The 27,471-nt window shown below is 46.0% G+C and overlaps 1 protein-coding gene across 5 annotated transcripts in view; it reads left to right on the top strand.

Annotated features, from left to right (window-relative positions):
- Positions 1 to 26,236, top strand: part of ILDR2 (immunoglobulin like domain containing receptor 2) — a 61,163-nt gene extending 34,927 nt beyond the window's left edge. Inside the window, exons 4-10 of one of the 5 annotated variants that reach the window (XM_041766177.1) lie at positions 135 to 191; positions 2,893 to 3,039; positions 4,139 to 4,315; positions 12,741 to 12,854; positions 16,635 to 16,851; positions 18,647 to 19,322; positions 20,620 to 26,236. In XM_041766177.1, coding sequence (XP_041622111.1) covers positions 135 to 191; positions 2,893 to 3,039; positions 4,139 to 4,315; positions 12,741 to 12,854; positions 16,635 to 16,851; positions 18,647 to 19,322; positions 20,620 to 20,655 — 1,424 coding nt within the window. In that variant the 3' untranslated portion in view covers positions 20,656 to 26,236. The remainder of the gene's footprint in view (positions 1 to 134; positions 192 to 2,892; positions 3,040 to 4,138; positions 4,316 to 12,740; positions 12,855 to 16,634; positions 16,852 to 18,646; positions 19,323 to 20,619) is intronic. The other 4 variants (XM_041766188.1, XM_041766207.1, XM_041766198.1 and 1 more) reach the window with 4 other exon arrangements.
- Positions 26,237 to 27,471: the final 1,235 nt, after the last annotated feature.

Here is a 27,471-nt window from a genome sequence, read left to right as displayed (position 1 = left end):
ACTTGCCTCTCCTACCAGCTAGAGCCTGTATCTTTGACCCTGTATAGGGATGGTGCCAACTGGAGCCAGCCTTTAAGCTGTATTTTCCTTTGGAGTAACCTCTTTCCTTCTTCTTTTCCTTCCACCTCTTCTAGGCAGGACAGGGCTGCTTGCTGATCTCTTGCCCAGTTTTGCTGTGGAGATTATGCCAGGTATTCAGTCATTTAACTCTTTATTTGCTTAATTTGCTGTCACTCCTTCTGTCTTGCTTCTGCATTAGTCACTAATTGCTCCTTTTTTTTATTTGCACATTTGTCTATATTTCTGTGGTCTTTTCCAGGATGAACTAAGCCCAGTGGAAAAGACTTTAGACTGTGTTTCTTCTGTTACTAGGCCCTAAGAGAATAATCATAATTCAAATAGGCTGCAAGGGGACCCAGTCCTTCCATGTCAGGCCTTGCAGGCTCTTTGGCAATCTCCAAATTCAGTGTCAGAGCTGTACCGAGACATCTATAAGTATCCTTAACAGAGTTATTATTATCTGCATTTCCTTATTCCCTAAGTTATATGTGTATCCATTCATTAGTGTACAATCATGTGACTCTGAATTGCCTTTTATAACTTTATCAAAAAATGTTTTTTCAAGCCTTATGAAAGTAATGCACACCTCCTCCCTTGAACTACACACTTAGAGACATTGCTTAGTATACAATTTCAGAGGCTTGTTGGGCCCCCTGAATCCCCGAGATCCACCAACCAGGTGTCAAGGAAACCCCAAATGCACACCTCTGTCATCTTATGTAGCTTGAGTTGATTGCCGCAGCCTAGACAAGCCAACATGAGTTCGGTGCAGCCCCAGAGTCCATAGTGGATGGAAGTTCAGAGAGAAACTAGAATGAACTACAGGAAAGGACATATCTGAACTCAGGAAATACATAGTCCTTACTATGTATAATTCAGTCTTGCTTCTGCCAAAGGGTTAATAGTTGGGAGTAACAGAGAGATACAAAACATTCCTGGCCATTGGTTTTGACTCTATTCAGGTTTTAAAACATCCATAATCTTTACATTTGAGTTTCACTAATTATTCTTCCATAAATTTTCCTGCTTTGCCATGAGCTGGCCAACCCAAATATAGACAGTCTTCGTATTACTGTTGATCCCAAGGACCCAAATGGATACCTCTTTGTAATCCCTCTTATCCAGTTTTGTCAGCATGTACTCATTTGTTCCTTACACACACAATGTTACAAAGCATTGCTTCAAACTAGATGTTATTTCCCCCAGTCCCAAGAAAGAGTTATTGTATTTTTCATATCTGGTCCTTGTCCCTTGAATATCCCTCCCTTTGGACCCCCACGAATCCTTCCATGGATAATATTATTTTGTTTCTCCAAGGTAACCTGCCAGTCTTTATACCATTGACTGCCTGACTCTAGTTGTAGCCACCCCACACCTCTGCTCCTCAGAGTTCACCTCTGGCTCAGACTACATAATGTTACTGTGTTGTAGATGAGGCCCAGGACAAAGCCCTCCGCTATCTGTTGTCCTCAGCAGGAATGTTCTCCAGACCATCCTCAGCAAGTGCAAGACCTTCTCATTTCCTCCCCGAAGAGATGGTGACCTGATTAATTTGAATGTATTTCACATGGCTGAGTAAGGAGGGACATTTAGAAAACATAAGTTATTTGTTTTCTTCCTGAGGAAATTATGTTCTAAACAAAGGTCAGATAATTTTATCATTAACACAGAACACTTTATACAACAAAAATGTCATATTCTCAAGCTCCAGCTGAATGACCATTTAATTGAAGGAATATTTAATAACCAAAATTCAAGAAACAACATGTACATAAAGTTCATTGTAAAGGGATTTGGGGTAGGTGGCTTTCAATCAAGATGAATCACTTTAATCTTTGGACTTTTAAAGGAAATCCTGGCTTGCTCCAGCCTGTCCTAGGCCTCAGTGGGAAACTGGGTCCTGTAGCCAAGTCCCGAAAGCGTGACATAAGGTCACTTGAGGGTCACAGTCATTTTTTACTAAGCCAAATGGAATTTGTTTCCTTTCTCTAATCTTTTGGATTAGCAGATGAGCTAGAATTTGTGTTCAGCCCCTGGTGGGGGTGTGACAATAGCAGAAGTTAACAAACAGCCAATATAGTCATCAAAGCCCTGCACCATTTTAGCTGGGGCTCTGCTGGCTACTTAGCGTGGTTAGCCCGAGTACAATCAAACCAAGCCATTCTTGGGGCATGGGGACAGCATATTCTCTACCTGAGTCTTTGTCTCTAGTTTTCTCTAGCCATGGTTTGTTACACAGGTATAAGCAAAAGGTTTTGGTCTCAGCCCTGATGCTGAGTACAGGTGTTATGGGGGTGCTCAACAGGGAAAATAGATGAATACATAAGGGACCCAGACCACCTAAATAAGATCACGGAAACATAGAGAATTTTTTCTCAGGACTTATATTTTTGTAGGTAAGAATAACTTGACCACAAAAGGAACATATTCACAGAACCCACCACGTCATAGCTCAGCAAGCAAGATTCCTCCTCTCCCCAGCCAGGAGTCTTTCTGCTCTTGTCCACACTTGTCCTGACACTACAATTGATATGGTAAACCCTCTTCTCAGGTGGGGGTCCCAAAAGTCCCCCGTCACTTTGTGCTGGTCATTACATGTGCTCAGTATGACCTAGGTAACCTTCTTCCGCCTTCTCCATATCCCTAACCTGTAAAGTCAATACATCTCACTCTCAGAGTTCCTCCTGAGTGTGAGGGCTCCATGCCTTGTCATGAGATGCTTACTTCCCCAGGTCCCTCTCACCCACTCCTCTCACAGGACACAGTGATGAAAGTGTGTGTGTCCCAACAGTGGGCCACCTCCAGTGTGGGTTTCTCTGTGCGTCCTTCCAGAGTGGGTGTTTGTTGGCCTGGTGATCCTGGGAGTCTTCCTCTTCTTCGTCCTGGTGGGAATCTGCTGGTGCCAGTGCTGCCCTCACAGCTGCTGTTGCTACATCCGGTGCCCATGTTGTCCAGATTCCTGCTGCTGCCCTCAGGCCTGTGAGTAAAGTGACCAGTGGGGAGACAAGGAGTGATCAGAAGAGATGTCACCTCTCCATCAGACAGCTGTGTGCCCTGATTCCTTCTCCACCTCCTTTCCTTCCACCTTAAAAGTTGGTTGTTCCAGGTTCACTCCTCTGCTGGGAGCTCCTGGCTTCCTGAGATGGCCATTCTTGTTTGCCTTCTTGCCTGCATGCACTTCTCCATACTCTTTATCCACACCAATCACCCATGCATTTGCATTTGTCATTGGCACTACTGATGAAAGGAAGGGCAGGTTCCAGATGGTCAGGTTGTGAGTAAGGCTTTTGCCCTCTCTTCAGGCATTTAGGTTAGAGGAAACCTTCTCTGGTCATGCCTCTCATATGCAGAGAACTCTTCTTTTTACGAGCAGAGTGTGCAAACTGCAGCTTTTGCATACCATCCAGCCACAGATGAGTTTATTTATTTCCATGACACAATAGTCCACGAAGGGACTAGTCCTCATTTGAGAATTCACAATTGTATCTTAATGGCCAAGCCCATGTAGACACTATGTTGGGCACCCCTGCCAGAAACCAAATACATCCTCAAGGGAAAGACATACATGTATCTTTAATGTCCTTAGGAATAAAACAGTTTCCAGGAAGAGTCAGATTATTTGCTCTGCTTTTGAGATCACAGAGCAGAGCCAAGTGCAAGCTCATTGCCTGCCCTGCCTCTCTAAAAGGGTTCAGGATCCTCCTGGAAGCAGCCCTGGGTGGCCCAGTGCTAGGCTTCCTCCAGAGGGACTGAGGCGGCCTGCAGACAGTGTGGTTGAGTGGGCTGCGGCTGTCACCGGGGAGGCTGCTGTGACAGCTCCTAGTACTGCTTAATTACTCAGTTGCCAGGTACTAAACACTGTAATTCCTTATGTCATTCACTTTTGGTGGAGCTGGAGGAGTCCAAGGAAGTGGGGTAGAGTGGTTCTGATGAATCAATTCAGGCCTAGGAGAGCACACGTACACACAGGCACACACCCGGGAGCTCCTTTGAGCGAATCCTCAGGCAGTTTTGGTGTGAGGGTTGTGGAGGGTGGGATGATAATATAATCTCTTTTGCTCTTCATCTCCCTCCACAGTGTATGAAGCAGGGAAAGCAGCAAAGGCCGGGTACCCTCCCTCTGTCTCCGGTGTCCCCGGCCCTTACTCCATCCCCTCTGTCCCCTTGGGAGGAGCCCCCTCATCTGGCATGCTGATGGACAAGCCGCATCCACCTCCCCTGGCACCAAGTGACTCCACTGGAGGAAGCCACAGTGGTAAATGTAGTTCCAGACTGCCCTGCCCCATGCTCCTCTCTGGCTTCTACTCTGGTTCCTTACTGATAAGAACCATCAGCTCCGTGATTCTTCTTTGGAAAACAATGATCTCCATTCCAGAAATGGGATCCCTCCAGCTGTATCAGATGTCATCTGGAGTGCAATGCAGGCTTTCCAAAGGACTGCAGGGTGTAGCTGTCTTTGCTTTCTTCCCAGGCTCCTCAATAACTAAAATGATAAGGAAAAGAGGCAAGGTACACCTTGAATGTTGATCATCCAATTAATAAATAGTTATCTCCTCCCCACCTAGTGTTCAGGAGTGTAACAGGTACTGTAAGGGACATTAAGATGTATAGGATGGGGTTTCTGCAGAAAGCAGTAGGGTCCATCCAGGGAGGGAGAATGTACTTTTATCAGGACAGTTAGATACTGCAAAGAGTATGGTGCTAGGAGTTCAAAGGAGAAAGAGCCGGAGCGTTACAGAGTGTTCAGGGAAGTGCTGAAATTGAGCTGGGCCTTAGAAGAGACAAAGGACTAGGAGAGCAGAGAGGGAGGTGCTGATTACCTCCCAGGATGGACACACTGTGGAAGCCTGAAGCTGGAAGAATAGGGTGTGTGTGTGTTTGACAGTCTCCAATGTGGCTGACTGGAAGAAAGTGGAGGGCTTTGGTGGAGCCTCATCCAGATTAGAGAAGGCCTTGAAACCCATCCAGGAGAGCCCAGGGTTTGGTGCCATAAGTGAGCGGGAGCCATTGCAGGAAGGTTCCTGAGTTCTTGAAGAGGTGACATGCTGCCAAGGTGAGTGGTAATGGAAGAGAGTGGGATCAGAGATCCCAAGCTGAGATGTGATTGAAGCCATTAAGGGGGGATGAAAGCACTTGGATCATGATAGAGGCCATGGGAATTGAAATGATTAGGTAAATCTGAGAGATACTTCAAAATGTGACTTTAGGGAATGAAGGAAAGGGAGGCTTCAGGAAGAGCCCAAGTTGCCCAGTGACGCACATCATAGAATTAAGTAATTGGTAAGAAGGGTTTATTTGGATGGGGATTAGCCATGTTATTTAGGGAATGATGAATTCATGGTTATTGGCAGGGGCAGAGGAGTAGAGGGGTGGAAGGGCATTAAAATTAGCTTCCCTGGAGGCATTTGAACAGGGTAGTAAAGGTTAGATGTGTGTGAAGTATATGCAGGAGGTGATTTTTAAATCCCTAGGTGTGGATGAGCCAGTAGGGTTGGTAAAACAGACATTTCTCCCCTGGAGGTATCCTGGCTTCCTGTGGTGGGATAGGGGAAGAGTATCTGGCCCACGATTGAACTGTCAGTGCTTGACCGTGGAAGGAGTGGATATCCTCAGTGAGTAATTGGTATTTGTGAGTTTTTTTTCTCTCCCTGGAACTATTAGTAGAATTCTGACGTCTGAGCCTGGGAATGAGTCACAGACTGAGAAGTAAAAGTTAATGATCAAGGACATACAGGGAATTAGAGAGATAAAGACAATACAGTTCATTTCTCCAAGGATAGAGTGGGCCAAGGGACATTAATGGAACTTGTCTCATATTTTATTTGCAGCTTCCCCTTTTTTCCAGTCTTTTTATCCTTCCTTCCCACCAGAACCCGTTCCTTCTTACTTTTTAAGAAATGGATTCTCATAATGAAATAATTCTTAATAATTCTTATTCATAGGATAAGTACTTCCTCTCTACTGATTTAAACCTTTTTCTAATTCCTGCTTGTTGCAGTTCAATCATTTTGGCCCCATCCTGCCATACTAACCAACTGTAATTAGAAGTGGCTTGGGGGCAGCCCCGGTGGCGCAGCGGTTTAGTGCCACCTGCAGCCCGGGGTGTGATCCTGGAGACCTGGGATTGAGTCCCACGTCTGGCTCCCTGCATGGAACCTGCTTCTCCCTCTGCCTGTGTCTCTGCCTCTCTCTCTCTCTCTCTGTCTCTATGAATAAATAAATAATATCTTTAAAAAGAAAAAAAAGTGGCTTGGGAGTGCCTGGGTAGCTCAGTCAGTTGTGCATCCAACTCTTAATTTTGGCTCAGGTCATGATCTTGTGGTGAGATCGAGCCCCGTGTCAGGTTCTGCCCTCAGCAGGGTGGGGGGAGTCTGCTTGAGATTCTCTCCCTCTCTGCCTCTGCCCCTCCCCCCTGCTCTCTCTCTCTCTCTCAAAATAAATAAATAAATCTTTTTTAAAAACAAAAGAAGTGGCTTGAAAAATAGGAACAATTATTATTTCACATAGCAAGAAATCCCAAGGAAAGATGGCTCTGGGGTTGGTTAATTGATTGGTTCAGATGGTACCAGTGTAGGACTTAGTTCTTTCCATCTTTTTGCTCTGTCCTTCTGGGCTGGCTCTCCTCATGATCCTGTCATGACTCCCATAGTTTCAGGTACTAAATGCGCTTAGAGATGGAAAAAGATATGCTTCTTCCTTGTGTTGCTTTTCTCAAGAGTGAGGAAACCTCTTCCAGAAGCCCCTGCCCCTTCTAACAGACTTCTCCTTGCAGTTTCATTGGCAAGAACCATGTCCTGTGCCCATTTCTCTACCAGATTGGCTTGAATTAATCAAGACTCACCTCTGAGCTCAGAACACTATTCACCTTAGAAATGAATAAAATCAGCATTCTTTTAGCAAGGGAAAAGGGAAGAATGCACAGCTGATGTTGGCCACAGCTAGTCTGGCCCTGGTTGTCATTGTCTGGTTCACAGAGTCAGATGGAGTTCTCCATGATCCTCCAGTGGACACATTTCTGAACTCAAGGTCCCATGGCTAGACTTAATGATGGCATTTGGCTATTTGTCCTTTAAGGCAAGGTGGCTTAAGCCAATGTTGCATGTAGCTTCTTTTAAAAAGAATGTTAGAGATGTTAAGAAATGCTGATTAATAAATATGTAAATTTGTCCTATTTTATATTTATATGCGACTTCAATTTTAGGGTAATCATCTAGCAACAGTGACTTATTTAAGATTACATTTGTACACATGCCCTTTTGAACCCTCTGGGTAGTTGAAAAGGCAGGGTTACCAAATGTGAGAGGCAAGAAGAGGCATCCTGATTCCTTCTCCCATTCTTCATTTGAGATCTCTGTTCCAATAGAAGAAGACTGTCTCGTTCTATCCTCCTCTGGATGCAGCCTCTTCAGCTTTGTCAAGATTCCCTTTTTATTGAGAATCCACAGTCCATCCAATCTTCCCTCTCATTGCCAGCCTTTTCTTCTCTAGTGACTCCTTCCTCTCAGCATCCAAACCATGCTTACATCTCTCCCATTAAAATATAATAATTTGCAAAAACCCCATAGTCCTCTGATGTTAGTTGCCTGTCTGTTTTCTCCCTTCACAGCCAAACTCCTTCAACATTTTGAATATTTCATGTCTCTATTTCCTCTGCTTTTTACCAATTCCTTACTTCCATCTTGCTGTAGCTTTCACTACTCCAAAAACCAGTGCTTGTGAAGATTGCCTTAGTGCTAAATCTAATGGCTACATCTCAATTCTCAAGCCCCTTGACTTCTCAAAAGCATTTACCACCTCTGCTGCACTCTTCTTTCTTTGCCTTCCTCAACACTTTACTTAGCAATTTTCCCTACCTATTTCACTATATGCTGGCTGCCCTTCCTCTGACACACTCCAGATGTTGGGGTTCCTGTTTTGTCCAAGGTCCTCTCTCTGGGAAATCTTACCTACTTCTGTGGCTTCAGTCATTTTCTCATCTTCTCCATGCTCATGACTCCCAGTCTCCAACCCTTCCTCTGCTCCTCAGTCCGATATATCAAATTGCCTTCTGTACATCTCACAGGCATTTCAAGCTTAAACTCTAGGAAATTGAATTAATCTGCTGTTTTTCAACTTCAAACCAACGTCTACAATTCTTATCTCAGGGGATGGCACCATTGTCCACCTAGCAGCCCAGACCAGAAGCAAGGACCTCATCCTTATCTCTTCCTCATTTCCCTCATTTGGTTCATCACCAAATCCTTCAGATTATACCTCAAAATAACCTTGAATCAGTTTACTTTTCCTCCATCTCGGTATTGTACCATCCTAGTCCTTGCTACCATCATCTCCTTCCTTAATTAATGCAACTGTCTCCTACCTTGGCTTCCCACAGCATCTCTTGCTTTGCTCTAATTCATTTTCACATCTACCTGGCCCCCACTCATCCTTCTTACAAAAGAATTGAGTAGGCAAGTAGGGTTTTGAAATGTCATTTTCAAAACTAATAAGGATGTGTGTCTATATATATGCCTACTGTATGTATACAGAGAATATGCAAATTTTAAGCATCACTTCTCCCACAACTGAGCTGCTATCACCCTGGGGGTGGAATCTGGCAGCTGTTCTATCATCCATAAACAGCCTTACTTAGCTCATTAAGATAGGACAGGAAAAACAAGGCTATATCCATGGGTATCTGCCTTAGAGACTTCTTTTGCAAGTTTATAAGTTAGTTTTAGCTGTAAAGGAGAAATTAGCTGAAAAATAGTTAATTTTCAGTTAACTGGGTCAAAAGTATCAGCTCAACTGCCTTAACAATAGGAATTTTTGAAGTTACAGTTTGGCATCAGAATGAATATCCCAATATTCCCTCTTCACTAAAACCAAGGTTGGCAAGGCTAAGGAGCTCAAGTATGAAGAGCCACACCAACCAAAGGACTTGGACCAGACAGAACTTGAAAAAGATAAATAAATCATCCATCCAACCTAAACTGAAACATCCCTGCAGGGAGAAGTCATTTTCTAAAAAAGTGCTGGACTTTGGCCCATAGTCTAGGACACATCTTATTAAAATATCACCATACATCAGAGTTCTCTGATCTCCAGACAAATTACAGATTAAAACAAAACAAAGCAAAACAAAAGCCAACATCTTTTACTGGGAGAATTGCCTAGCTTTTTAGCTACTGAAACCAAGTGGATGATCCCTTTAAAGTCTAAATATCAATACTTCTTGGCAAATTAGAGGGACATAGATATGGAGATATTAGCTGGGGTGACTGAGAAGTTAAGGCTGAAAATATCTATTCCGGTGGAGTCCCTTTATAATACCAGTATTGAAAGGTAAACCTACCATCTTCATTTTGAAGCTGGAAATAGTTCCTGTAACTTTTCAGGGACATGATAACCTGTGCATACGTAATCAAATCTGTCTCATAATCAGGACCGTAATTTGTTATAATGACACAGAAAACAGTCTATGCTCTAGTGCAAGTTGCAATTAACTGAGAGGTTTCCAGCTGTTGCTCAGAGTGGCCACCATCTCTCACCACCAGGGGATGGCCAGTACATTGTTCCATGAAGGAACACCCCCCACCTCCACTTTATCTCAGAATGACTGAATGTGTACCATAACAGTGCTTCACATATTAAAAGCACCTAGATAAAGCCATAAGTCGGGTAGAGTAGGCCCTTTCCCTAATGCCTATAAATTGCTAGTTTTATCCTAGCATTTTAAAAATAATCACCATCAACAATAACAACAAAACTTGCTGAAAACTTGCTGCTCCCTCAAGCTACCATTCAAGTTCTTCCCTTCCTGGTCAAAACTCTCCAACAAACCAACCACATGGCTGCTTCTGCCTTACTTTGTAGTCCCTTGTAATGTGGTTTCTATTCCTAGTTTCTGTTCATTCATTCATTCATTCATTCATTCATTCATTCATCATTCATACAAACACACATGTTTTGAGTGTCTACAGTGTGCTAGGCTCTGTGCTAAGTGGTGGGGATGCAGAGACAAAGAGAACTGGTCCTTATCCTCAGGAAGTTTACAGTCTAGAGGGGGAAACTCTACTATAAATACTGTTTTCAAAAAAAGTCATTAACTCCACCACCATCCCCAGACTGGCACCAGTTCATCTCAAACAAACATCTATTTATTGCCTACTAAGCAGTGTCCTTGGCTTTACACTGATTTAGAATAAGAATTCTTTTCAAAAAAAAAAAAAAAGAATTCTTTTCCTTCAAGTATCTCTGGGAAGATTGGACATTTATACAAATAATTTAGAACAAAGTAGCATATATTGAAAGTCGTAGTGAAAGTTCAAAGTAAATGATTTATTTTTTTTTTAATTTTTATTTATTTATTTATGATAGTCATACAGAGAGAGAGAGAGAGGCAGAGACACAGGCAGATGGAGAAGCAGGCTCCATGCACTGGGAGCCTGATGTGGGATTCGATCCCGGGTCTCCAGGATCGCGCCCTGGGCCAAAGGCGGGCGCCAAACCGCTGCGCCACCCAGGGATCCCCAAAGTAAATGATTTATAAGAGAGAAATGAGGTGGAGAGAGAGAGAGAAGATATAGAACTTTCTAGCTATGAGAATCAGAGAAAGCTTTCTGGATGTGTTGCCATTTGAGCTGCCCCTAATAATTATAAAGAACACAGAGTAATCTATTGATTTGGTCTTTGTCGTCGTCTTTTTTTTCTTTTTAAATTTTTCTCTATATTTGTCTTCTCTTTTTTATGAAGACAAAGGCTGGGAAGTATTAGTTGCATTTTATAGACATGAAAACTGGATCCTTGATAGGTCATCATTTATTTGAGGTCCCTCAATAAACCAGCAACATGCCTACAAATGCCTTGATCCCTTACTTCCTAGCCCTGTGTTTCATCCATCAGACATAACTGCCTCAGAACAGACATAGCGGTTCCGTGGGATAATTGCATTTTAATTGAACTGTCTGTACAACTCTGTAAACGCCTCTGCAGAGATGGAATAGTGTGTAGCTTGATAAATAAAATAATTCCTATTAATAATTGCTTCGGCATAAGGATTATGGGCTCTAGCACCCAGGAGAAGGTGTGTGAGATTAAAAGCGTGTGCTGAGATTAATTTTTTTTAAGTAATTCCACAATTTGAGGTGAATATGAACAACTCAGAATATTCTCATACAGAAAAATCAGTGCACCTGCAAATGGGTGTGGGGATGTTCTTTTAGTCTTCAATGCCAGGGCTGTGATCAGAGTACTGTGGGATACTCTATTTTAATCTCCCATGTGCACAGTTTGTGTGCAGGACTCTGTCCACAGTCAAGGTAACATGACTAGAAAGCAGAAAGCAGAATGTCCTCTGGAGTCACATGCAGTCGTGTGGTATCTTTGGTATTTGCCCTGCTTTGGAAACAGAGAATGTTGGGAGTTGGGTTACTTGCTTCCATCCCATTGTATAGTCCTGACTGACCCGAAGATAGGACTGATCATACCAGCTGTGGCACACCTACGAGCGTTTCCTACTCTGGGCTTTCTTGTCTTCCTCTTCTGTCTCTCCTTACTACCTCTACTTCTGGGCTCCAGAGAGGTTTCTATCAAGGTACATAGTTCTAGCCCCAGTGATGCCAGTTATTCTCGAGCAGGTTATGAAACCTCTGTGAGCCAAAGTTTTCACAACCATAAAATGAGGCTAATACTAACTTCAGTAGGGCTTGTGAGGAACAAATGTCCGCGTAAAGCATTTAGCACAGTACCTAGCACATTTACAGGACCCGATGAGTGTTGTCTCTCACCACTGTTGTCCTGTTCCCGTTCCATTCGTTCTTTCTTTCTCTTGTTTCTCTTATTTGTAAAGATGACACTTGCCTGTGTCTGATCACCCTTGAGGCTGGTATTGGACTTGACTGATACTAAGTGATGTGGGGCTTAAACAGGCTTTGCTCCTGAGACTATGAGTGATGGGAACACTGGAGGTGGTATATCTCTCACGCTTTGTTTTTTATTAACAAAATTAATAAAAATTAATGTTTTTATTAAGCCCCCCAAACAACACCTGCTTATAACCACATAGCAGCAGGTTGAATTAATCATGTATAGAATATGGTATTCCCTCTCCTAAAAGGAAAATGTCGAAGAAATAAAATGGAACCATAATTAGCAATCCACATATTTTGCACTAATGTGTCTTATTGTCAATCATGTTGGCTCTTATGCACCACCCTGTTATGGAGTTTTTACATCGTCTCCCATGAAACTAGAGGCTTTTAGGCTACCTTCATCAAGGTCCCTGATGTTTGGGTGTCTGTTTTATTTACATGTGCTCCCACCAAGTAAAGATGTGATCCTCAGATGGTATAGAGTGATCTGTGTCCTCGGTCTAGAAAATTGTCTTTTTTTAGTGTAAGTATACATCTCTGAGCTTTACGTGGAGCTATAGGAGGTCAGAGGGTAGGAAGCAGAAGGTAACAAATGACCCAAACTATACTGTAATAGAATTTTGTTGTTTACCTGCTGTTCCTCCGTTCCAGGGGCACCATCTGATAAAAGGGATCTCAGGTATGGTTCCATAAGTATAAACGTAAATGATTATTTCTGGTGATTTCAAAAAGAATTGTTATAAGCAGGAGCCAAGTGTTTTACTTGGTAAAGTAAGTGGAGGCCCTCTCCTGCTTTTTTCAGCTCCCTTTCCTGCCCTTTCTCAACAGTTCGCAAAGGTTACCGGATTCAAGCTGACAAAGAGAGAGACTCCATGAAGGTCCTGTACTACGTCGAGAAGGAGCTGGCTCAGTTTGATCCAGCCAGAAGGATGAGAGGCAGATGTGAGCATCAGTTACTTCTTTGTAATCTGTGCATCATGCAGGAGTTCACAGCTAAAGGAGATTTGAGGGTTAGCAAACTTGGGCAGCCCTGAGCTCCCAGGACTTTGAACTAGCAGGGATGCTGGTGACATCCTGAAGAAAGTAGCTCTAAGTCCACAGAAGGGAGAAACAGGGCTTCTGGTGGACCACCTTGGTTTATGTTGTTTCTCTCTGTGGGGCAGTCAGCATTGCTGGGCCTATGCAATCCTGGGGTTGGAAAAGTTTTATTCAGAGAGTCTTTCCCTACTACTCTCTTTAAAATATATTCAAAATAGTGACTAAAAAGGTGAGTTTTTTCCAACATGAAAACTCCTACCCTTGAACGGTCCAGCTGCCGACTTGCTACATGGAGGCCTAGATGAAGTAGAAGAATAAGTCGGCTCAATGAATCTACAAAGAAGAAGCCTGTGTTCCTCTGAGATTCCCAGCAGCAGAGATTGATGGGCTAGCAAAGAGGTGCCCCTTTTGTCAAAAGGACTTTTAAATTACTGAGTTTGTAGGTGGCAAGGCCCCAACCTTAACTCACCCACAGCCCTTGGACACCCTGCAGCTGGCACAGCTGATTATTTGGGGGTGGATTCCAAATTACCATGTATGATGAGAGAGAGCACAGGGCAGGTCTGACCTGGATGGGCTAATTATTGGGCGGTGCTGGCAGGCACGACAGTGAGGTCACTGTGTCTCTCTCTTTGAACCCTGCTTGCCTTGGAAACAAGGAGAGACTTGGTGGAATTGTTGGGGAAACAGTCCCAGACTAGAGGCGCTTTATTCAGATTAAGGACAACATATTCCTCCCAGTTTGCAATGCTAAATTCATCCTGTCTGAGCCGCATCCATCGCTGCATCCTCCCACCGCCCCGACTATAAAAAGACCATCTCCAGATTGGAATGTCAGGAATGCAGATGTCACTGCACTTGACGAGTTAGTTGTAATGTGTTGTCATGGAGCCTGGTAAGGGGACAGAAACGGCGACCAAGGAGAAGGGACCTGGGGAGGAAATCTGTGGATCTCTCAGCTCTGAAAAAGAGTTAAAAACTGAGGTTAAAAGTAAAGGATGGATCCTGACTAAGGTGATGTCTCCTGGCCATCTGGATTACAGTGGTCTCCAGGGACTGGCTGGTCCTAAGGTAATGGCATCTTAGCATCCCAGGGGACCTTAGAGATGGCCAAGATCAATCTTCGCAGTGTACAGCTGGGGAAACAGAAACCCAAAGGGTTGAAGTGACTGGACTGGGATTAGAACCCAGCTTGTCTGACTCCCAGTCCTGGGCTCTTTACGCAGTAAATTTTTGAGCAAATGGATGGCTCCATGGCTGTAGCAGCTGTTCCTGTTCAGAGATCACAGACTTCTATGTTAGAGCTGAAGAGACTGAGATGGTTGAAACCACCTCCCTCATCTTACAGAGAAGGAAAGGAAGCAAAGAGGGAAAGTACCCAGTGCTGGTACCTCAGTGCCAAAACTAGAACCAAGATCTCCTGGAGCCTGCAGGTTGACATGACAATAATTGCATAGAGATGAAGTAGGAATACAGTTCACTTGGCTTTGAGAGGTTCTATTTCTGAAGAGCAGAATAAACCCTGGGGTGGATCATGGATGTGGGACAGTCTTGAGGATCTCATTGTAAAATGGATCTCATGGTTTCGGGTTGGTACACGAATCTGTAAGAACTGGGAATTTCAGGTTTGTGAATTTGCTAGCCATAAGAGCCTCACTTTCCTTGTCTCTTTTAGGTAGGGGGTTGCTCTTGGGATATTTTTAGTCCAGAAACTGGTGCAGTGATCTTGCAGACTATAGCTCCCAGGGCAAATATGTTCCACCTCCAGTTTTTAGAAATAGTTTGTATTGGAGCAGAACCATGCCAGTTCACTTACATACTGTCTGTGACTGCTTTCACACTACCATGACAGAGTTGAGTAATTGTAACAGTATGGCTTACAAAGCCTAAAATACTTAACATCTGGCCCTTTATGGGAAAAGTTTGCTTATCCTGTCCTAGAATTACATTGTCAGGTGTTTGTGAAGCAGGGATGTTGATGTTTAAGTTCAGTGTGGCAGAAATGTTAGAGCAGTATACAACCTAGACAGCCCGTCACTATGAATGGTGACACTGAGGTAGCCCTCAGTATGTGGAGAAATGGAAAAGATCCATTATTCGCTGAAGTTTAAGGCAAGTTCTGAGCCAACAATGTGATTTTTCAATAGTTTCGTTTGATGTGTTTTAAAGTTCTTTACTGTTCTCAGGAGATTAGAATTCTCTGGGATCATGAGAAAAGGGAGGTTCTAGATTTTATTAATCAGTAGTATCTGAGTTATTTTCCTTTCAAATAGTCACTGACTAATCCATTCTCCTTAGAAGGATGAAAAGGTTTAAAAATTAGATCATAATTCAAAACCAACTGATTACATGACCAAAATGAATCTGCGGTAAGCCCAGACCTGGTAAAACAGGACAAGGAGGCTGTGTTTATCCAGGGGGGAGGAGGCAGGGGGCAGGTCCTTCCTTTTCTTTATGGGTGGGAGTCAGCAAAATTCTCTGTTCCACCAAGAACTGTTGGGGATAGGAAAAGAGAAGTTGAGGGGAACCCAAGACACATATTTTTGCTGCCCACATCCTATGTTGTCTTACCTTTTGCTCAATAGCCAGTCCTGATACTTTGTAAATATTGATTTTGATAATATTTTAAGTTCTAATCAAAGGATTTTAGAAAACAAATGGATCCAGTTGCATTACAAATAGATTCACTAGCTGTGAATTTCATTTTAAATTTCATTTTAAGTAAAATGAAATTCAATCCATCTCAAAGTTCTATAAATAAATAGTTGGTTTTTTTTTTTTTTTTTTTTTCTTTTAGACTGTGATTCTGGTCTTGTTCACAAGTGCTTTTGCAAAATGCTACTTAGGCCACTTTAGGAAATGAGAAAACTATGAACCCCCCACCCCCACTCCATCCCTTACAGTTGTTTAGGAAAAGTACAAGTGGAGCCAACAGGCCATACTGCAGCCAACCTCCCTTTTGTCCTCATACCTCAACACAGCTGTCCTAGTTACCCAAGGCCACATACACCTGGGTTACTCTTTGAGGAGGCAAAGAAGTCTTTATAGACCCTGGAAATGGACTTGGTACCAATTGAGAAGGGTAGTCCACATTCTTGGATGAGTATACAGAAAGGGGATGATTGGATACTAGGTATGTAGTCCTCTTGACCCTGTGGACTATGTTCTGTGCTGAAGGGCGCAGCTGGAGGAGGCTGGAATGGGTTCCTCTGAAGCATAGGGCTATTCTGGTTCCAAAGACCCATCTTGGGATTCGGCCAAAAGCAAGGAAGATTTTGTGAACTGTAGCTTCTCTCTTTTGCCCATTTTGGGTCAACATGCCCGGGATCATCATGGCTTTCACAGAAGTATACAAGAAGAAGAACACTGGAACAAGGATGATGATGCCCTAGGAGGAAACCAGCTGCAAAAAGCCCAACTTCTGGGAAACGTGCCTTAGGTGGAACAGAAACAATTGTTTTCCTCTTCTAAGATCAGAGCATGTAGGAAGTCTTCTTCTCTATAAGCAAGGGGGCTTCTGGATGGAGCCAGTTCCTGCTGAGCTTAGTTCAGGCCTACAACAAAACATGGATAGGATTGAGGCCTTCGGGAGGGTGTTTCCCCAGAGCCTTGGTCTCAGCCCTTAACAGAGCTCCCATCCTGATATGTAGAAAGGTCTATCATGCCTGGTTTTTGTTCCTGCAGATAACAACACCATCTCTGAACTCAGCTCTCTGCATGAGGAAGACAGCAATTTCCGCCAGGCCTACCACCAGATGAGAAGCAAGCAGTTCCCTGTGTCCGGGGACTTGGAGAGCAATCCTGACTACTGGTCGGGTGTCATGGGAGGCAGCAGTGGGGCAAGCCGGGGGCCCTCAGCCATGGAATATAACAAAGAGGATCGGGAGAGCTTCAGGTACAGGTGAAGATGGCTGTGCCAGTGCTGCAGCTCTGGTGCTTGATGCAAGGGGTGGGAGCTGGAAGGCAAGGTGGCTCTGAGACTGTCAGTTCCTGATAGCATCTCTGTCCCCCATTCAGGTTTTCCTGCCACACCCCTCTTTTGCCTATTGAACATCCCCTTCTCATGTTGATTAAGCAAGGGAACACTTGTGACACCATGTGTAGTAACAGTCATTCAAGTCCATTTGAAATGGCTACTCTATGCTCCTTAAGGAACCTTATTAACATTTCCTTGCACTTCTCATAAAATCTTATCCTGTAACCTCTGAAAATGTCCATGTATCATCTCCATCACTTTTTTTTTTTAAAGGTTTATTTATTTGTTTGAGAGAGAGCATGCATGCGCACAGCAGAACGACTGGTGAGGGGAGGGGCAGAGGGAGAGAATCTTTAAGCAGACTCCTGGCATCAGGATAGATCTCAGCACCCATGAGATGATGACCTGGGCCAAAACCAAGGGGGCAAGATGCTTCACCGACTGAGCCACCCAGGTGCCCCTCAATCATTTTTGATTGCTCCTATGTGAAAAGTAAAATGCCAAACCCCTTATACTGCTGTGTTTGATTCTCATAAGTCTACAAGGTGGTAATGTTAACGGCTCCGTTTTAAGTTGGGGAAACTGAAATGTACAGATGTGAAGGAACTTACCTAGAGTCACCTGGCCAGTGAACATGGGAGGCCAAGATGTGCACCTTGTTTTGTATGGCTGCTTCCCACTGAATAGCACTGTTACCACTCACCTCTCCTTCATCTTGAAGGACAGTAGACATTGCCTTTTTCTTAGACTTACCAACTGCAGGGAACTTGCAGAGGGAACTTGGCCGCGGGCTCTGAGGGAGGAAAAAGGCTTCTCCGTCTATCACCAGATATTACAGGGAATCCTTGGGCTATGACTTTGTATCACAAGCCACACCACCCACGCTGGCTTCGAGGGTGCCAGAAGTGGGATAGGTGCTTGTCAACCAGAAGTCCCATAACAATGATCAGAGGGCCCCGCGGTGTGCTTTGCACCCTACAAATCACCGCTGCGTTTTGATCCTTAGCACAAATTCAGGAGAGAGCCGCGGTCGCCCTCCTTCTTGTGTCTGAGAGTGCCAGAGGGGTCCCAGGCTGCTCAGCCAGGCGCTGGGAGCCAGGAGGCTGCTCGGCCTGGAGCCAGGGCCCGGGAGGCAGCTCAGCCCGGGGCCAGGGGCCGGGAGGCAGCTCAGTCTGGGGCCAGGGCCCGGGAGGCTGCTCAGCCAGGGGCCGGGAGGCTGCTCGGCCAGGGGCCAGGGCCAGGGAGGCTGCTCAGCCAGGGGCCGGGAGGCTGCTCAGCCTGGGGCCAGGGGCCAGGGCCCGGGAGGCTGCTCAGCCTGGGGCCAGGGGCTGGGAGGCAGCTCCGCCTGGGGCCAGGGCCCCGGAGGCTGCTCAGCCTGGGGCCAGGGGCTGGGAGGCAGCTCCGCCTGGGGCCAGGGGCCGGGAGGCAGCTCCGCCTGGGGCCAGGGGCCTGGGGCCAGGGGCTGGGAGGCAGCTCCGCCTGGGGCCAGGGGCCAGGGGCCGGGAGGCTGCTCAGCCTGGGGCCAGGGGCTGGGAGGCAGCTCCGCCTGGGGCCAGGGGCCAGGGCCCGGGAGGCTGCTCAGCCCGGGGCCAGGGGCGCGGGGCGCGCTCGCGGCTCCCCCGGGCTCCCCCGGGCTCCCCGCCCCGGCAGGCGCGCGGGTCCGGGTTACAGTTCCGGGCCCGGCGCGCTGACCGGCGGCTCCTGTGCCCTCTGCCCGCAGCCAGCAGCGCTCCAAGTCCGAGATGCTGTCGCGGAAGAACTTCGCCGCCGGGGTGCCGGCCGTCTCCATGGACGAGCTGGCCGCCTTCGCCGACTCGTACGGGGCGCGCTCCCGCAGGGCCGACGGCGACAGCCACGAGGCGCGGGGCGGCGGCCGCTTCGAGCGCCCGGAGGCGCGCGCGCTCGGGGGCTTCTTCCAGGACGGCTCGCCCGAGGGCTACTACGGCCGCAGCCGCAGCCGGGAGCCGCTGGGCGACGCGGGCCGCGCCTGGGCCCCCAGCCCCCCGCGCCGGCGGCCCGACGACGCGCCGCTGCCGCGCCTGGTGAGCCGGACGCCGGGCACCGCGCCCAAGTACGAGCACGCGCCCCGCGCCGGCGGCCTGGAGCGCCAGGCCCGGCCCGAGGGCGCCAGCCGCGGCGGCAGCCTCGAGACGCCGTCCCGGCTGAGCGCGCAGCTCGGCCGCCGCAGCGCCTCCTACTACGCCTGGTCGCCGCCCGCCACCTACAAGGCGGCCGCGCCGCGGGACGACGACGACGACGACGACGACTCCGCCGACGACGCGCTGCCGCCCTACAGCGAGCGCGAGCTGAGCCGGGGCCCGTCCTACCGCGGCCGCGACCTGCCCTATCACAGCAACTCGGAGAAGAAGCGGAAGAAGGAGCCCGGCAAGAAACCCGTGAGGCCGAGCCCGCCGCTGCCGGTGGGGGAGGGGGGAGGGGGGAGGGGGGGAGACGCGGGGCCGCGGGGACGGAGCGCGCAGGCGCGGTAGGAGCCCTGGGGAGCCGGGACGCTGGGCTGGCGTGCGGGGCCTCGCGCTGCTGCGCCCTGCCCTGCCCTGCCCTGCCCTGCCCTGCCCTGCCCTGCCCAGCTCAGGTCAGCAAGCCTGGGGCCCTGCGCACTCGCCCAGAGCAGAAATAAGCGGTGTGTGGATGTGGAGTCTCACATGCTTAAGACCAGCTGTAAGCGTGCAGCATCGGGGATTCGAGGCAATCATTTAGGCGGACTTCAGAGACGTGTGCGCATGTTCGGTGCATGCCTGTGTGCGCATTCCTCCCAGGTCTCCCACCCCATACCGGGAGGGCTTATGACTTGCATAAAACTCCCAAAGCCTTCACATCCCAGGGAAGGCTAGTAGCTGCTGCTATTTTTGAAGGACAGCTCGCTTCTTTCCTCCTTTGACATTTTGTTGAATGGAAACTGAAAATTGTGCTCTGTGTGAGGGAAACCTTTTGGTCCCTGCCCAGTTAATTGCCTCTTTTTGTGATTGGCCTTACGTAGGTTTTTATTGCTTTCTCTGTAAATGCCAAGAGCAGCCCAGTCCATCCCTCAGCCCCTAGATGTGAGCCTTGGACTTCAGAGGAAGGCTGGGGGACAGTCACCGATGTCCACTCTGGGTTGCCAAAGAGCCTCTGCCCCTTGTGCTCTGGGGGCCCCTCTGCAAGCCCCAGTGCTCATGCTCCCTCCTCAGGTCCTCTGCCTCTTCTGCCATTTTGTGTTTCATAATTCAAGGTGGACATTTTCTTTAGTGTGAGGTATGGGGAGAGAATGTGAATGGAAAGAAATTTTGACATGATTATTAACCCCTCCAAAATAATTAACTTTTCTTGGTTGTTGTTCTTTAAAGAGAAAAATGAGATGACGTATGAAGTACCAGGAGCAGGAGTGAACTTTGTGGTTCTGTTGGGTTGATGACCACCATCCGCACTAGCTGTTGTGTGTTATGAACATTGTGGTTAGCCCTAAGGGTTTGGGAAGCCATTCTCTGGCTGTAGAGCTAAGTTCTGTCACATGTATGTTGGCTTCAGCAGGAACTGAGGCTTAGGAATAATGACCACAAGCTTGATAAAATGCCCGGAGTCAGGGGGTGCCAGACTCTGAACAGGTTGTGGACTCTGCCCAAGGAACCACCTCTTATGTTGGGTTTCTTTAACCATTGTGTAGTTTAATGCCGTGCCCATTCTGCTCTTTTCCAGAGTGACTTTCCAACCAGGATGTCCCTTGTGGTCTGATGTTTGTTTTCAAGACATCTCTCTGGGTGACTAGAAATCAGAAGTGGACTACCGGGACAAGACACAGATCCAAGAGCCAGCAGGCCCACCAGGGACCTTCTCTGGCCACCACCTTGGAAGATTTGCTGATCTCTGCTTTGGCAAGGGGTGGGGGGCAGCCTTTCAGGGAGGCTGATTCCAAACCTCAGTGTATATCTAACTAGTATGAGAAACTTAGGAAGATGACTACGTGTGAGAACATTCCCACACATGGAGTGTCTCACTCACTGAGTTCATCCTGCCTGATGTTCCTCCTTAGCCGAACCAGGATTCCTTTTCCAATTCTGAAAGGGAGTTAGCTCCGGACTGCTAATCCTTCGAAAATGCCTCTGCCTACAGTATGTTCTTCTATACCTTCTGTGCTGTGCTTAGAGACAGAAGAACTTAATAGTACTGTTAGAAGAAGGCCTTGTACTGACAACGGAAGATAGCTTTGGGCAAAATACACCTTTTATCCCCATTTCTTCCCAGTCACTAGTCAATGACTATTGTTACACACAAATCAGAAGGCCTTTGGTGAGTTCAGTGACAATGACCTGCTGGACAATCAGAGAAATGACTTCAGTTTGCTGTTCTGAATGACAGTTCTTGAGTGGCTGGAACAAGACAAAAGAGAGTATACTTCTTTTTTTTTTTTTTTTGAGAGTATACCTTTTTGAAAAGCTGTATAAGTGGTATTTCTTTTTCCATTCTGAGAACACAAACTGCTTTTTTTCTTTCCTCTGTGCACAGTGACATATGAGTCTTGGACATTAAGGGCTCTCCTCATCCTTCCTTCCCCTGGATTTTCCACAGGTTGGTGCCACCCATGGAGCCCCCCTCCCTCTGCACTCTGATTCAATTGTCATCAGGTGCCTTTTAATAAAGCTTAAAATACACATATAAAAGCAAAGAGGAAGGGGAAAAAAGGAGGAACAGTAACCTAAAATAAAGAATGATGAAAAAGAATTGAAGAGAAAAAGAATATATGATTTCATTATGTTCTGAATGCGGGCCATATTCCCCACAAACTCTACTCAGTCTTCTCTGGTTTAGTACTTCATTTACCATGAGTTGTTTCTGCCATTCCAGCTCTGTTATTCCAGGACACCAGAGATGTGTGCAGCACGTATCTCTGCCTCACTAGGCTGCTGCTCTAGATGCTTTGGGAAATGAGTGATACTGCTCTCAGGAAGGAGGAGCACTTCCTATTCCCACTCTTGCCAAAATGATAGATTTTACCTAAATCCCAAAGCTAGATATCTCTGGATTTTGTAATTTGTATAGATTGCAAAAAATGGCCACAACTACTTCCCTTCTCATCAAGAGGTGCAGTCTGTTTCTCTACTCCTCGAATCTGGGATTGGCTGTGTGATTTGATTTGGCCAGTGGCCCAAAACAAATGTAACACAAGCAGAGACTTGAAAAATTCTTGTGCATGGGGCCTATCTTCTCTTGCTGTTCTTGGGAACCTTGCAGGTGCCACTAGGTAAACAAGCCTGGGCTATCCCCGCTGCATGATGAGGAAAAAAGGCCCAACAGCCCTTACACCCTGACAGTCTGTCAAGTCTCAGCTGATCGCAAACACAGGCGTGAGCCAGCCAAGACTGACAAAAGAACTGCCTAGCTGAGCCCAGCCCAAACTGCTGATTCCTACTCAAGGCATGAGAAGTTGGTGCACCCTTTAAATGTCTGTTTCTCTTCAAGGAAAAGCTGACTGTTTCTTCTTGTCTGGATGTTCAGCCCTTATTCCCTGACTCCATCTAACCTTAGGTGTATCACAGTCTCCACTTCCTTTGGCAAACGTTTGCCAAAGCTTTTCATCCCACACCATTATGGTGGGACACATGGTTGGATCAAATCAATGCAGGACAGTGATGCTTGGCCTCCCAGTACTGGTCAATTTTCTATTTTTTAGTCCATGGGCAACCTATGAAGGCTTCTTGTTCAACATCTCCTTGGTCTCCAGAACCACCTGACTGGAGCTGGGCCCTATTCTCAGAGCACCATTCCACTGGTATCCATTTACTTCATGGCACTTCTAAAACAGTCCTACGCTTGCAATGAAATAAAGAAGTGGCTGGTGAGGATCAGAAGGATGAGTTGATATCAACTCATGCTTGGAGGAGACTTGGCCTACCAAAGGACTTTGCAGTGGCTTTGGCCTAAAGAGGAACCAGGGACAGTTCAGCCCAGTGCTGGCACTTCCAAGGGCAGGAAGACACAAGCCATAACCCTGGTGCTGAATTTTAGACTTGCTGATGTCCCTGGCCTCAGAGCTAGGTCTAGTCTGTTTGGGCCCCAGTTCAGATGGAAAGGATGATTAAACATCATCATTTCTTAGTCACCAGCTTTGGATTTTAACTTGCTCAGGCAATTCTGGAGAATATTGGGTAGCTTCAGAGGCTATTCTCTCTTCACACTGAGCACTGTGTCAGGCTTCTCTCCACCAAAGAGCCCCATAGCACCAGCTGCAGAGACCAGACATATTGCTTTTGTTAGCCGAGGGCATGTAGGATTTTGGAGAAAGTTAGGAGAGTCATGGGAAGGAATAATTAAAATTGGAAACCTGCAATCCCAAAGACAGCAAAATGATGGACAGACAATGCAATCAAAACCATGAAGATAGCAGGCTCCTGAAATAACCTGGGGATACAGGACCAGGTTGTCCTCTGTAGGGCTGCATAAATCACTCCCCGGAGAGAGAACACTGTTGTTTCTGGGTATGTGGATAGAGACAAGACTGGCTAGACAAGCGAAGGCAAAGCTGGCCATTCTCAGCACCGTGGCTTTTCTCAGTGGGCCTTCTTGTTTCTTCCCCGAGTAGCGTTTCCCACACAGGAAGGGCTTATACATATTAGCTTCCTTCCTAGGTTTTATTGGGGGTACAAAATAAGTCCTGTGTAAGAGATGATCTCTGTCCATTGGGACCCTGCAATTGAAAAGGGGAAATAAGACATGCCCAGGAAAGAAGTAGGAGGTTTTATGCATATAATGTGAAATACTGCTATGGATAAATTACAACAAACCCAGAGAATTAAAGTTTTTAAATTTAAATGGGTATATTTTGATATTTAAATGTTGTGTGTGTGTGTGTCAGTCCATTGTATTTTAAAGATAAGCTCAGTGTTCTACAAACCAGTATTAAAAAATCTGATTGAAAGAGGTGAATTAGGATGGAGAGGGGTACAAGGCAGAAGGCCCAGTGGGATGATGGCAGGAGCTGCTGTTTACTTGTGAGTCACAGCTGAGTCAGGGATATGTCGGGAAAGTGGATGCAGGTGGCTGGAGGTATCCCCCAGAACAGCTTCTTTAGGCGATACATAGATTCACTAGGAAGCTGGGGACATTTGCCATGGACCTGATGATACATGTCAGCTGTTCCATGCAAGCATGCTCACAGGGGCGCTCTGCCTCTGCTTGACCAGGGCCTCAGTTCTGCAGCCGTGAGTGCTGCTGGCCACCCTCCGTAATACACAGAAAGTCTGGCACAGATAATGGGCGTCTCATCTCGCTTCACATGATCCTCACTTCTGCACCTGGCATGGGACTGGGGGTAAGAAAGGGGCTGCCACTGTAGCCCGAGGCACTCCATGCTGAAAACACCTAGCCACATGTCTAAGTATTTCTAAATAATCTGAAAGACGTCATATAGGTCATCTGACTAGACTTTGGGGAGCGTTTGAGAGAAGCTGAAGTTGCAGATACTATTATAATCCAACCCCCCTTTTCTTTAAAGGTGAAGAAATAAACCAGCATTGCCATTAGTGAAGTTACAAATCTCATTAGGCTTTTAGATTTCAAGCCTGATCCTTTGTGCTGGATTAGTGTTTCCCCAGATTGCCTAAACTACAAATTACTTGATTGCTGTTGAAAATGTATTGTTGGGTCCTTCCTTGGAGATTGATTAGGTGGGTTCAGACGTCTTCTTACTCCCTTGGGGCAGGCAGTAGTGAAGCACCCAGCAGTCTGGCTGTGATGGTGGGGATCGGTTTGCCAGGGTCCAGAGGCAGGAGAACTGTGTGAGGCAGAGAGGGAAACTAGGAACACTCCCCAAGAGCCGGTTCTAGATGTTTCTAATCCTAGAATAGTGATCTGTTGTGACAATCTTAGATCTGACAACAAGAATTATAGGTAATTTTCTCATTCCCTTAATGTCATTCTGAGCAAAACTTAGATCATGAATAGAAGGAAATGGAAAAGGGAAATGGCAAATCATTTTTTGAAGCATTCAAATTATCAGCCTGGCTGGTCAACTCCCTCTTCCACCTTAAGACCCAAAGTGGGGTGGGCAAGAAAAATTAAATCTGCATTATATACCCTTCCAACATCAGATTTAGATGCTGCCAGAATCTTGCTAGAGTTCAAAACTGACTTACAGGATGTAGAGATCCAAATTCACCAAAATAGTACCCTGGGTACTTAAAGTCTTAGAGGAAGAGTGCCTAGTTTTTTTTGTTTTTTGTTTTTTGTTTTTTTCCTGCCAGGATCCTACCTCCTAGTCACCTGGAACGCTGATCCGTGGAGCTTTAAGTAAGGGGTTCTACTATCAGAGTGAGAACGGAGATAATGTTGTGCTGCTTTAAGCAGTATCCCGAGTTTTGGCACTGCCTGAGGGTGATAAGTTTAATACTAATGTATTTGTGTTATTTTTATGGTATATCACTGTTTACAGAGCACTTTCACAGGCATTATAGCCTTTGATCCTCCCAACACCCTCCTCCCTCTGTCTGTGTAGGGTTCTTCCCAGACGATCCTGCGACCACCCCCCCCCCCCCGCCCCCAGGACTGGTATCTGACTGGTCTGCACCTGGTGCAGAGTCCTGGCCCCCGTGCTCACCCACACGCCGCCAGCAGCGGGGAGGCTGTGAAGGCTGGCAGTGAGGGCTGCTTCATGCTGCCCACCCCACTCCTCCACTGCGGCTCTGCACGAGAGCCAGCTTCCCTCAAGGATGGTTTCTGGTTTCATTAGCTGTGCTGTGAGGAGAAAAGGCTTGGACAAAAATATACTTCAGATTCCTTCTTGAAGAGGAACTTCTGAGCCAAACTACAAATTCATCTAAACTCAGAATTCTAGGGCTTGGGGGCAACCTGCTTAGAAGTGAACTATCTGGCACCTCCACTGCATTTGGGGATTTTAGGCAGAGCTAGGAGGGACTAGATGTAGAAGGAGGCGATGCAGCTCTAACAGTTAGAAGCTTTGTTAGAGTTTCTTCCTGGGGCTGGACACAAGCCCATGTGACCCGACCCATCTCTTCTGGAAAAACCAAAAGAGACACAAATAACTTCGCTCTTACCTTGGCTTTAAGGAAAAGCCAGCTTATTAACAAAGCTATCAGACACTTGTATATTTTGGGAATATACAAGAGGGGAATAGAAGGAAAAACAGGACAAGGGGTCAGAAATCTGTTGCTTGAGAGTCACCTGCCCAGTTATTTTGTGCCTTGTCTGTGGCATCAAAACTAAAATGTTGTATCACTGTTGCCCATGATTTTTTTCAGTGTAAACATATAAAGTGATTTTGCTTGTAATGTTTTACTCTAAATAAAGCATTTCACCTACATTTGTTACCAAGAGCTCCTAATTAACACAACTATGTTTAATCATGATCTGACATTAAATGACCTCAGCAGGGGGAAAAAAAATCATACACGACTGCCTCTGATTGTTTTAAGTGCTGTATTTAGAGGGTTAAATACAGTGGGATTGTAGGGGAGGCAAGTACTAACAGAGCATAAATACGTTTTCACAGACTTTTTAAAATAATATTTTATTTATTTATTTATAAGAGAGACACAGGTGGAGGGAGAAGCAGGCTCCCTGCAGGGATCCTGACAAAGGACTCAATCCCAGGATCCCAGGATCACGCCCTGAGTTGAAGGTAGACTCTCAACCACTGAGCCACCCAGGCATCTCTGTTTTCACAGACTTTCATATGCTATGTATGGCCCGGATAGATTCTAGTGCCACTCTCGCTGTTCTCCACAGACTAACATTCAGGAGAGTATGAGCAGTAGGAAAGACGGTGGGCAAGGTGATGGTACCTAGCTCATTTTCACGATGGACACAAGGATCCGCCTGCTAGAAATGGTGAAGGGAGGAAGGAAGCTATTTGTGGGAGGACATTTGAAGTTCCAGAGATCTGAAAAATCTTTGTTAGCAAAAGAAAGGATAACTACCTTGGGGACATACTAATCCTTTCTTATGAGGGAGACCCTACCAAGGCAGTCCTAGATTTTAGAGTTCTGGTTGAACAGAAAGCCTATCCTTGCTGGAAGCATCTGGACTCAATTCTGTTAGTAGTTACCTTAAAAATGTTCAGTTGAAGATAGACTCCAAAGCAATTTAACTCTGACTACCTCCTCTGGACTTTTGATTTTGTCCATTGTTTTCACTTTATCTTGCCTTTTCAGCTTTATAAAATATTGTCTAGAAAAAATACAATACTGATTTATATATCTACATGTTTTCTCCACACATCTTTTCTTTCTGCATTTCAGATCTTCTTTTGAAATCTTTTCCCTTCTTTCTGAAGTAAGTTTTCTCTAGTAGTGGTCTTCTGGTAGGATGCTGTGTCCATTTTTGTTTATCTAAAACAAAGGCTTTACATCATTCTTGTTCTTGAAAGATAATTTTACCGAGTATGCAACTTTAGACTAATAGTTATTTTCCTTTGGCACACTGAAGATACTAGTCCAACTTTTGCTGTTGCTTGTAAGTCAGTTACCAATCTAATTATCCTTCCTTTGTATCTGTCTTGTCTCTCTGGCTGTTTTTAAGATTTTCTTTTTGTCTCTT

This window comes from Vulpes lagopus, chromosome 1, assembly GCF_018345385.1.
Source record: "Vulpes lagopus strain Blue_001 chromosome 1, ASM1834538v1, whole genome shotgun sequence".
Classification (NCBI taxonomy): domain Eukaryota; kingdom Metazoa; phylum Chordata; class Mammalia; order Carnivora; family Canidae; genus Vulpes; species Vulpes lagopus.
Note: the sequence above shows the minus strand (reverse complement) of the source record. Positions and strands in the feature narration are given on the sequence as shown.